Genomic DNA, 13,108 nt, shown 5'->3' on the forward strand with positions numbered 1-13,108 from the left:
TTGACTTGCGTACGGCTGTTACCAGAAACCAGTGATTATAGTTTATAAACTAAACATACTTTTTCTTTCTTTCTTTTTTTTTTACAAAAATGCATCGCTTCACTTTAGAAGGCCTTTGTTATGATGGATGGATGCTCTGTTTTGGGCTTCAAAATCTCAGGCACTACTCACTCCCATTATAAAGCATGGAAGAGCCTTGATATTTTTCTAATATTACTCAGAATGGCTGAAAGAAGAAAGTCACATATGGCTTCTGGCTCTCGCCAAAATGCTACCTAGGGTCTTTTTGTTAATATACCCGATGCAAACTTTCGTTTAAAAGCATAATTAAAATGGAAACGCCACTTTTAAGATTGACCGTATTTTCGTTTTCGGTCAAAATGCCTTTTGAATGGGAGTGCTTGGGGCACTTCTTTGATAGCAACAAAAATCGCTATTTTTAAAACACTAAGAAGGCTCGACACAACATGAAACTTTGCTTGAAGTATCACCAGAGGCTCTACACATGAACTTGAGCATTGAGAACATTGTTTGTGAACACAGAGTTTACTAAAAAGAAAGATTTTGAACAACTCACTTTAGCAGTGTCCGTCGGCATTTTGACAGTCATAAATAGTCGATCTCCGAATGCAAAGTAACAGATAAGAGGAGAGTAAAGATGGAAAGCTCATAAAGCTTAGTTCCATATAAATTCACGGATAATTTGTTGTTTTGTCGATAGTGAAAATCAATATTGACCTTGTATTTGAAAAAGGATACTCATATAAGACACAATACTAAAATTCAGAGTCAGTTCATTCACATTTGCAGATTGACTATTTTTGACTGTCAAAATGTCAGCGGACACTGCTACAGTGAGTTGTTCAAAATATTTATTTTTAGTAAACTCTCTGTATACACAAACAATGTACTCAATGCTCGAGTTCATGTGTAGAGCCTCTGGATACTTCGAGCAAAGTTTCATGTTGTGTTGAGCATTCTTAGTGTTTTAAAAATAGCGATTTTTGATGCTATCATAGAAGTGCCCGAAAGGCAATTTGACCGGAAACGAAAATACAGTCAATCTTAAAAGTGGCGTTTCCATTCTAATTATGCTTTTAAACGAAAGTTTGCCTTGGATAGATTATCAAAAAGACCATAGGTTACATTTTGGCGTGAGTTACCCTGTAATAACGGTGATAATTTTCATTTTTGGGTGAACTAATCCTTTTTAATTAGGGTGGACAGACCCCCTCTAAACCCCCTTTATTAATTCGCTACCTGATTTGAGCTGCAAGTTATTTTAATCTGAAGTCGATATGTAGAATGAACGTGGCTGGTGGTTAACTGTCAAGCAAGCGTGCTGTAGTGCGTCTCAGTGTGTGTCTTTAAGTAGTACGCTGCGGTAGGAGGAGTTGTATGGGTTGTGACGCCGTGGTGCTGAGCCTGAACAGCCCCTGTCCACCTGCAGTAGGGCGAAAGACCGAGCGGGACAATATTCTGTGCGCATCGCTCAGCGGAACCCTGCTACCGACAGCACATCTCACAGGAATTATCTCCACGTTTGTGAATAACAAACACCTGCCTCCTCTGCTGATGGCAAAAATGAAAACCGGCTGCGCGGTTCTTGTGGCGTGTGCCTTAGTTGTGGGCACATCTTTGGTAAGTCCAAATGTTTTATTTACAAACACCCTGGAAGTAATAGCACTTAAAATTAAACGTTCGTAGGCTGGACATAAGGAATAGTACACTTGTATTTGTGCGTTTTATATGCGTACTAACTAAAAGAATACTGTGGTGCATCGAGCGTTCACTTTGACTGTTTGGAAATCAAAAATTGCCTTGCTAGCACTTCTATAACAGGCTATTTCTTCTTCTTCTTTCTTCTAAATAACATTCAGACGAGGAAATCAGTTTGTGTTGAACACTGGTCGTCTATCAGTAAGCTGCAGTGGCTTGCAGCTGCACTTTTAACACACACATTGCAGAGGATGCGGCGATGCCTGTGGTGTGTCTGATAATAGTGCGGCTCTGTCGTTACTGGAGGAGTATATGAATATGCAAATCAATTGTATTAATATTAAGATTCATGTCATAGATAATTACTTATCCCATTCTTAATAGGAACATCAGGAGCGATTTAACTTGTAGCATACTAGGGAACTAGTTGCTTTGGTCTGTGATGTCTTGCGTTTAGGAATTATGAAACACTCATTCAAGAAGGAGAAACACACACATATACCAGTAAATGAAATCTAGGAGGTGCTAGGGTGTTGAGTAAATATAAGTTCTGGAAATAAGACACATATTACCCTGTTGGATGTATGGCAGATATTGACATTCTCTTTGATGACTCATTCAGAATAAAATCTGTATCTGGGGGTGAGATATAGCTATAGAGCTGCATTCACATGGTGGGCAGAGGCAGCGCTGCTTTAGAAAGTAACCATCTCACAGCCCTCTGACTAATGTGATCTGTAGGGATGCTTTGACAGACTGTTCCTCCGTGGATATATGAAAGAGCTTAGAGCGTCAGCTCTTTGTTGTCTTGATTTTTCAGGTTCATAGTTGTCTGGGTTCCAGAATAGAAAATATAGGAAGAGAGAGAGAGAGAGAGAGAGAGAGAGAGAGAGAGAGAGAGAGAGAGAGAGAGACCCCTAAAGGCAACCTCTCGTTCACTTTAGACACAGCGAGGCCTGAGCTTGAACCCTGAATCGGTTTAGAAAAGCCCACCATACTGAGACTGGGATAACCTGAATATGACCCACCATCTAATTATGCTAAATCTCCATGGTGAGCACTATCCATTGATGCGCGCACACACACACACACACACACACACACACACACACACACACACACACACACACACACACACACACACACACACACACTAGGTCACTATCCTAAAATAGGTGCCACTGTAATGGGCACAATTTCTCTACTGATTCACATGGCAGAACTCCAACGCAACCTTCTTTCTTCTGCACTTCCTGTCTTCCATCGCATCCTCGTTTTCTCCCTCGGTTTATTTTAATCATCAAACAAGCTCATTTTGCTCTTGTTAATTTTTTAGAGAAGCTCTTGATGTTTTCACTCGTATACATTTTTTTTTTTAAACCACCATCAGGGCATGAAAATGCAGGACTCTAAATGAGAATTAAATCACAGATTTGTTGCTTTTTATGTAGAATTTGTTAATTTGCATATTTTCATGGAATTATTGTAATATTCAAATACTCAGCTGGACTACAGCAGTGATTCGTAGCCAAGGGTACATGCATTCCGGAGGGTATTTAAGCAGGTTGCAGGGGGTACTTGGAAATATTTAGCTTTGTTAGAGCTACAAAATGTTTTGAAATAATTATAAAAATAATTAAAATAACTAATCTTGATGATTAATCTCAAGACTTTTTCAGAATCTTTTAAGGAATTATATAAAATAAAAAAGTAATGCGTTATAGTTTAATAGATTTGCATAACAACATGTTTATTAGAATATGTTTGACACGTTTATTTATACTTTTATTTGATTTCACTTATTGATTTATTTACTTTGTTGATTCTGCTGATATTAATGTAATGAATGATATTTACTGACTATAGTGGTTATAATATAACTGATTACAAGTGACTTATTAGTAATATTAAAAATAAAGTTAAATTATATCAAGGAACACATTTCTGGGTACATATGCTTGTCTATTGAACAGTTTTTTCATCCCTAGCAGTAAATGGTTGCATCCTTGCTCTGTGAGTTTGCTCTCCTGAAGGTATTTATATCGGTTTCGATAACCTTGAATAAGAACCACAACCCTGTGGTCACAAATCAATTTGCCTAACCACTTCCCCTCTCCTGTGTCTTCATAGCCAATAATGTCTGTCTTTCTCAGGGGAGTCACGGAAATGCTCAGACCATCGCTCCATGCAGACCAGGTTTCTCCCAGAGCTCCTACACCGTATTTGTCCCCAGGGGTGTGCTGCAAGGCCTGAACATTCACAAAGGTAAGAGCTTGCAGTGCATTGCATGATTCGCCACAGGTTTATTTGCGTGTGTGTGTCTTAATCTCAGTGGAGCTTCAGCAACAGTTTTGTGGGTGAATGTAAATGCTTGTGCATTTCTCAGTCTGTGTGTGTAGGCTAAATGTAATACGTTAAATATAATTTTAGCTTGATTATTGCATATTTCTGGAGAATGCACAATGACTCCCAAATGATCAGGAGGTGTATGTTGTTGAATTTTCTTCGGGACTCTCACCCATGCAGTAATTTAGACTAGTTGTGCTGTATGATTCCTCAAAAGGTTTTAACAGCGATTCAAAACCTGTTTCAGCCGGCTTCGAAATAAGCACAGTGTGGAATAACAAGCACAAATAAACGGTTTAGAAAGGAGGAGCGGAGATGCAGATATGCCCGCGTGTTGAATGTTGATAGTACACACAGGACCAGTAATGCAATTAGAACACGTTTAAAACACACTATGCTTCTCAAATGCAATTTTCAAGGTCTGCGAAACGTCAGGTGATGCTTTTAAAGAAACATGTCCACGGTGTGCCAAAAACAACGCTTCCATCTAAGTGGGTGTCGTAAGCGTATACACGTTCTTAATCGCCGAGAGCTACAGTTGGCACACGTCTGCATTAATAAAATGCACAAAGCCAGTGTTTCCTACTGATCAAAATCAATATGCATATTATTCAGCTTTAGTTTGACTATCAGACAAACCTTGGCTGGATGATTAAAAACATAAATAAATAAAAAATGGAAATAAACCCATAATCTGAATTTAATGGATAGTTCAGTGGCCCGGCTGGCTACAGAAGCCTCATTTAAATCTTCTGTTCATCTCCCGCTGGGTGTTTTTTTGCTGCTTTGAGCTTTAAGCTTTCCTTTTTTTTTTTTTGCGCTCCCCCTCTGTCCTGCATGTAATACAGTTCCTCTATTCTTTCCCACTTCTTTTCAGCAAGATTTCAGCCGTCCTTTTATACTGTCGCTTTTCATTGCCATTGTGCGTGCATGTGTGTGCGTTATGCGGGGATATGCTTTATCTGTGGAATTTGTTTAGCTGTTATGGAAGGAGAAAAGACGTCGGGGGGGAAAATTGGACTTGCAGAAACAAATCATACAAGAAAATGGCACATTGATTCGATCAATTACCTGTTTTTTTCCACTGCATTCAAAACTTTGATTGAGTATAACTGTTATCTGAGTAATCAATGGATTTATTCACATGAGCGTGGTCGTGTAGAGAGAGTTTTATTTGTTGTTCTCAATCTGACTGCAAGTTTTGCGCTGATGCGGGAGCACAACAAATCGAATTTTCGCTGTAATTGCAGAAATTGCGCAACTGCTTTGGAAGTGCGTGCTCTTATTATTTAGATTTCATTCGGAATGCTGTTCCCCGTTTATCGCACTTCTAAGGCCTGTTTGTTTTGATCCCAGCCTGTGGAGGTGTTTAGGGAACATTGTCAGTCATTGACATGTCAGATGTGCTTGTTACACAGCAAGTCGTTTGAGTGTTGGCATGCATGTCCAAGCGCTCACGCATGAGTCAATCATTTTGTTTACTCGTGGATTCAGTTATGAGCATTTTGCTATGATCAACTCTCAAGCCTGTGCCCACAATATCCACTAGCGTGCGTCGTGCAGGCAACCACCTTTCCTTCAATATCCAATAGTGCACTCTTCATTTTAAAAACATGCTTACCCCAGCACAACTTGGCACTTGGGTGTATATCGCCAGGCTGCAGTATGAGCCCTTACAGAGAGTGATTAATGTACAGTCACCGGCCTGGAGGAAGGGTGATGTGTTCGGAGGAACCATAGTAATCGCGGAGTGGGGTCGCCTCACTGGGACGTTAATGATAACAGCCTTGTGAAACCCAGAACCGTCAAAGTGGAGAGTAATGGGTGAGCCAGTGCGCTCGGTTGGGCCAGCGAGCGTCAAGTCGAGAAACTCCAGCATCAATTTAGCTGTGATTGTAAACATTGGTCTGACACCTCGAGAATGCTAATGCCGAGACGGGAATTCTCAGGAGCGCGGTGCGGTCTGAGACTTGAACTCGGCAGAGGAATCGAGAGTAGAAAGTTCCGCTTGCCTTCATAACTGTTTAATATGGCTGTGGTGCACTGGGGTGAGAGTGAGCGATTCATCTCAGTTCTCTAGGTACTGCTTAGCATTGGTCTCTAAAGCCTGGCCATCCAAACAGAATCAGATATGACTTCTCTTTTATGGCCAGAGCAGTCAGGGTGTCTGCCAGCTGTCTGCTGGTCTCGCAGCTGCTTTCGATGCAATTTGCTGATTCCGTTTAATTACACCAGTAGCTTGTGTTTATTTTCTATTCATTTACGAAGGTGTTTGTTCGCGCTGGGCATTTAATTATAGCAAAGTTTGGGTATTAATGCAACAGTGGCGCATTTATACCTATCATCCTCTAATCCTCATGATCCACTTTTATTGTACTTCTAAGGATAACTAGCTTATTAAAGACACAGCCCCTCGAATGAAGTTGACCGGAGTGGTTTTAATTCAACCATCCAACATTTCTAATATCTTTTACACAGTAAAAACAGACAGCGTGAGTCCCTTCAGGCGCTCTGCCTCACTAGATGTGATTCATCTTCACTCAGCATGTGAAAAGATTCATCATTTATGCTGACAAAATATAAATGCCAGGGTTGTCACATATTCAGCTGGCCTCGGGAGCATATGAAAGGCACCTACATGGCCACAGTAAATAGGTATGGTAAGCATTCGTGTTTTACATGATTGGATTCCAAGTCCTAGATGGTAAGTTTCGAACCCCGTGCAACATTGACTGATGATGCGGTCATTTAGCGTGGCTCGTTATTGCGGTAGGCAGTCTAGCTCAGGGGAAAATGATATTTTATGAGGTTTTATTGTGTTACGTCATGTCTTCCGGCGTTTATGCAAACATTTATAGACGTATAAACTCATGCATAAACAGCCCATCTTTCTGTGTTGACATGTACGGTGGGGTCCAGCGTTTGAGACTACATTCAAAATATGAGATTTAAAAGAACAAAGGAGTGTTATATACAGTATGTAAAAAGAACAAATATGTGACATTTGTGCAAATTTGTCACAATGATCGTGTGTACAAAATGTCACAGGTCATGAAGTTCATGTGCTGCTGTCATGGTAACACTTTTGAAAAATATTGTAATTGTTAGCACTAGTTAAAATGAATTTAAAAATGAAAAATACTTCTAAAGCATGAATTAATCTTAATGTTAATTCCTCTCATTAATACATTATATATAAAAAAAATCTATATATATATATCTGTTAATAATATATAATGTAGCTATAACATGAACTAACAAATGAACAGTTGTATTTTTATTAATTGATGTTAATAAAGATTAATAAATACTGTAACAAATGCATTGCTAACCTCAACTAATGGGACGTTATTGTTAAGTGTTAAAGGGTTAGTTCACCCAAAAATGAAAATTCTGTCAGTAATTACTCACCCTCATGTTGTTCCAACCCCGTAAGACTTTCGTTCATCTTCGGAACACAAATTAAGATATTTTTGATGAAATCTGAGAGCTGGATCACTCCTCCTGCAGGCTTTTGGACACCTTAACTTGCTGGTCCAGAAAATGTATTAAAGACATTGTTAATATAGTCCAAGTGACTCCAGTGGCTCAATCTTAAGTTTATAAAGCGACGAGAATACTTTTTGTGCGCAAAAACAAACAAAAATAACGACTTTATTCCACTTTTCATTTCCTTCTCTCTGGACCTCGAGTCTTTTTACGTAGTGTAATAGCGTAGTGCGTCTGTGTTGCACGTCACCACGTAGGCTCACTATTGGGCGACTCTGGTCATGTGTGATACGTGGTGACGTGCAACACAGACGCGCTAAGCTATTACACTACGTAAAAAGACTCGAGGTCCAGAAAGAAGGAAATGAAAAGTGGAATAAAGTCGTTATTTTTGTTTGTTTTTGTGCACAAAAAGTATTCTCATCGCTTTATAAACTTAAGATTGAGCCACTGGAGTCACTTGGACTATATTAACAATGTCTTTAATACATTTTCTGGGCCAGCAAGTTATAGTGTCCATAAGCCTGCAGGAGGACTGATCCAGCACTCAGATTTCATCAAAAATATCTTAATTTGTGTTCTGAAGATGAACGAAAGTCTTACGGGGTTGGAACAACATGAGGGTGAGTAATTACTGACAGAATTTTCATTTTTGGGTGAACTAACCCTTTAATGTTGTCATTTAAGAAATATGATTATAATTTAGAATGACTGTCTTCTATTTTAATATATATATTTTTAATTTATTTTCAGCACCATTACTCCAGTCTTCAGTGTCATATGATCCATCAAAAAATCATTTTAATATGCTGATTTGGTGCTCAAGAAACATTTCTTATTATTATCAATGTTGAACTCAATTGTGATGAGTGATATTTTTGTTAAAAACGTGATACTTTTTTTATCATTCTTTGATTAATAGAAGTTCATAAAAAACAGCACTTGTTTACTAGCATTCGTTTTTAACACTATACATATATTTACTGTCATATGATTCATTTAATGCATCTGGACTTATTCATCTTTAGTTTCACTTTCATGGACTTTCAGTTTGTTTTCATTCATCACATCCTTTATTTGATTTTCCCGCCACTCATCAGTTGCCATGGACACTCATCAGATCATCACACCTGTTTGTCATCTCCTCATTATCACTGTGTATTTAATGCCGCGTTCCAGGCAACCTGTAACCCGTGTTTTTCCAACTCGTAACTGGGAGTACATCGTTCCAGGCAACCTGTAACCCGTGTTTTTCCAACCTTATACCCGTGAAAGTGCACTGGAACGGCAGTAAATCCCGTAACTTCCCACCCGTGAACTCGTACTAGATCGATGTACTCCCAGTTACGAATTGGAAAAACACGGGTTACAGGTTGCCTGGAACGCGGCATAAGTTCCACACCTTCACTCTGTGCTTTTCGTTTGTTGTTTGTGTGTCTGTTTTATGCACTGTTACTTTCTCTTCATCATTATGGATTACCTGAGTTTGTTTTCATTAAAGAACAATTTTTTTTATAGAAACCTTTTTGAACTCTCCTTCGTCTTCATCTTCTTTAACTGGTGACAGCATCCTTGCTGAATTAAAGTATTAAAAAACAAAAACAAAAAAAAAACGTATTGACCCAAAACTTTTGAACAGTATAGTGTACATATGATCAGATGTATAGATTTAAATGAAGAAAAAAAATAAGGATTCATTCTGTGTACTATATTTAAAAAAAATGTATATATGAGAGTATATTGTCCATGAAGACAAACGGAGCATTTGAGCGTGGGCCTTTTTCAGAGCAGAAACCCACCTGGGAGAGATAAGCCATGAAAATGGATATTCCACTGATTGCACATTGTAGTGTAAACCATCATGTTGGCCTAAGAGCAGGATCAGGCACTTTGAAGCCAAAGACAGAGAGATGGAGATGGAGATGGAGGGAGGACAGGTACACACAAAAGAGCAATCTGATTTGAGTTGCACTTACCCCTAAATGGTGGTCTGAAAGGATGCTGTCAGAATGTGTTCAAGAGAACATGAGCGATGAACTTCAGTGCATAACCCTTTAATATCCGACACAGTGCTGGTGGGAAATGGAAGTCAGTCGCCTTTGCCGTTAGTTCAGAGGCGGCCATTAATCATCTTAATTACTAGTGCTTATGCATAGTCAGAGTCATTTGACTTCTCTGGCAGATTTGTGGCATTTGCAGTGCCACAAAATATAGTGCCTGCTTGGATTTCCAAGATATGCAAATACCACATTTTATCATCAATAAAATATAGTAAGTCCCCACTTCAGTTCCCCTTTCGCTTTAAAAAATATGCCTCTCCCACAAGGACATCCATTAAATCCAAACGCACTGACATCTTAAGGCAGATTTACAATAAAACCAGAACTAGGACTTCACCTGTGAGATGGAGACGCTCTGCGCACTCTCTTTTCTGCGTTCCAGTCGTGTCTTAAAGTTTACCTCATTATCTAGCCAACACATGGCTCTTCATACTTACGCCGTGCTGTGGAACCTCTCATGGATACAGACATTCACTGAAGCTCATTAGGATGGTGCTGCTTGAGTCCTGTCTGGAGCTTTGCAGTTGCAAACAGAACATGGTTAAGAGTTTATTAAAAAAAGAGAGTTTTTTTCCGACTGAATTCTGATTGGATGTGCAACATTCAAAATCAGTGTGAACAGCAGACGATAATAATAATAATAATAATAATAATAATAATAATAATAATAATAATAATAATAATAATAATAATAATAATAGTATTATGTAAAATAATGCATTATTGTTGTTGTAGTTGTTGAAGAAAATTATAATAAATTATTTTGTTAATATGGCAAGCCTATATCTACAGTATCACTATCAGTTATTATTAGTATTATTCAATTATTTGCATTTATTATATTAATTTGTTGTATCATTTATTTTATATTTATTTATAATATATTTATTATATTGATGCATTTTTATGGCAAACTCTGTTCTCATTTTCTTAATAAATGTTGTTGTTTTTTTCAGTTTTTGCTGCTTCCATCATGGCCATGTATTGGAAAATAGCAGCTTACAAAATCTGCAGCTTTTGGTTTTGTAATAACCAACTTAGCATGATGAGCAATTGAAGTAATGTTCTATTGATCTGTTTTATATTGCTCAAGGATGTTAAACACTCCACATGGCTGAAGAAAACATGTTATATGATGTTTTCTAAGACGCAAAAGTGATATTCCTACATTTATTGCATTATATGCTGTTATTCATTTGAAAGGTCTGCTTCTCAGCTCAAGTGGACCAAGCATACAATAGTGTGCAATACACACAGCCTTGGTTTGTTTCATGCCTGATTTACTTTCCATTGCATTTCCATCTGGATTTTTTTCCACACTGCATAGGGAGTAAGGTATATCAATCTATATTAAAGGAAAATCTTGACTTGCGTAGATATTTTCCTTCCCATCCCTCTCTCTCATACTCTCTTTCTACAACTCACCTAGCAGTTCTTAATGAAGTTTTCATATGAAACCATAGCTCAATGTCTATTTGAATATAAATCAGATTGGATTTTCATATTAAAGGCAGACTTTTCACTACTGGCTGTGTGTATACTATTAGTCAGCAAGGCATTTCTCATATGCATTGACCCCGCCACTTAGAATTATATTCTGATCTAACATATTCAGCAGCCCAAGGTCATTAACCTGAGATCGAAGTAGAAGAAGTGGCCTTTGATTCTGTGCGAAGACCTTGGGTACACTGCTTTTGAAAGAAAAACATTTTTGTCGATTCGTTTATTATCATTACCAATACTTAAGTGGATGCTTTTTATATAGAAATTTCAGTTCTTTATTGATCAGTGTGAAAAATATGGCATGTATGCAAGGACACACCAATCCAAAAGCACAACTTTTATCTACAGTAAAAAAAAAACATTTCTATGGGATCAGACTATCAACGGCTAGAATTAAATGAAAAGGAAACAGAAAGAAATAGTTCATTTATGAACAAATCATACAGACTCAGATTCATTGACCACATTTGACCCAAAAATAATCAAATGAATTTGTCGCGATTAATCGATTTGACAGCACTATTAATTATACATATATTTTTTTGAGTGTACTGTCCCTTTAAGAGTATTTGCCTTATGGTGTATGTATAATATACAAAATACATGTTTATATACAACATAAACAAGCTCTTTCACTTTTTCTATATACATATGCATGTGTGTTTCTCAGCGGGCCATTATGTGTTTCATGACTCTGACCTGCCGGTGTCTTTAATTCCTCATCATGCCCTTAGGTTCTGTTTTAATTACTTCTTCCTTTGACATGGTGGGTTTATTTTAAGGAGCAAATACTAAAACGCCACCGGGAAAGGGAATATGATTCAGCTCATAGAGTCTTGAGGTTTGGCACCAATCTAAACCGAGTAGAAGGAAATAGGAAAGAGGTGAGGTGTAGCACTTTTTTCTCGTGTTGGAGATTGGAGAAGGGCTGGGGGGGATGAAGAAGGGAGAATGCTAACAAGAGGTGAAGAATGCTAATTGTATTCATAAGATGCAGCCTTAGTTTATCCTTATCTATGCGCTTCTCTCTCTTGCTCTGTCTTCTCTTTGAGGCTTGCTTGCAGACAGCTTCACTTTAAGTCCTCAGGCTGAGATTCTGTTGAGAGGGCTGTGGTCAGGGACTGTTGGACATGCGTTTAGTCTGTTTACTTCTATAAATGTGGGACTCCAGAGGAGAGATAAATACAAACGGACAAACATAAAAGGTGTTGCTGTGGATATTTGGCTTACATTTTATGAATTTGAATCGCACACGCAAACACGGGCGCACAGACTCTTCTCAAGCCTGACAGTTTGTCATTCGGTTGTGTCGTCGGGGTTGCGTTTGGTGTTTACAGCGTTTTGACTTGATTGACAAGGGCCACAGGAAGTGGAAGCATCCCTCCATCCAGTGAGTGATTATCTTAAATGGAGAAATTAAAGGATTACAAACTGGCCCAGTAATCCAGCTGTCAATCTCTTGACTCATTAAGGAGTAGGAGGAAAGAGGGACAGAGAGAGAGAAGAGAGCAAACTTAGGTGTTAGGAAGAGAGGATTGGTATTTTAGTAGCTTGCTTGTGTCTTTGTAAATGATGTGTCATTGTAAATGATATTATCATGCACACGATGTTCTCTTGATAGAGATAGTTCATCCAGAAATGAGAATACTGTCATAATTTACTCACCCTCATGTCATTTCAAACCTGTTTTTTTTCTCTAAATGTCTTAGCTGCTATTTTCCATTGAATAAAAAAGGAATAATAAAATATTATCAAAATTTTAAATACTACTATATTCTTTATTAATATGTAGATTTTTTTATATTTAATGTAGATTTCTTTTAATAATTTTAGTTTTAGCAGTGTTGTTTAATTTAGTTTTTCGTTTTTTTAAGTATTTCTATTTGTTTCTCAGTTTAAGTAATTTTAAATGAACCTTATTTTTTATATATATTTACATATATATACATATATACACACACATGGCCAAAGGTGTTGTCCAGCCTCGGAAA

At 37.9% G+C, this 13,108-nt stretch overlaps 1 protein-coding gene across 1 annotated transcript in view; it reads left to right on the forward strand.

Moving 5' to 3' along the window:
- The first annotated feature begins 1,525 nt into the window (after nt 1-1,525).
- The window catches only part of cdh4 (cadherin 4, type 1, R-cadherin (retinal)), a 251,683-nt gene continuing 240,100 nt past the window's right edge, over nt 1,526-13,108 (forward strand). Inside the window, exons 1-2 of the mRNA XM_081357558.1 lie at nt 1,526-1,641; nt 3,873-3,984. Of these exons, the coding sequence (XP_081213684.1) occupies nt 1,576-1,641; nt 3,873-3,984 (178 nt within the window). The 5' untranslated portion in view covers nt 1,526-1,575. The remainder of the gene's footprint in view (nt 1,642-3,872; nt 3,985-13,108) is intronic.

The sequence above is a fragment of the Scardinius erythrophthalmus genome (assembly GCF_964197995.2).
Source record: "Scardinius erythrophthalmus genome assembly, chromosome: 25".
Lineage (NCBI taxonomy): Eukaryota > Metazoa > Chordata > Actinopteri > Cypriniformes > Leuciscidae > Scardinius > Scardinius erythrophthalmus.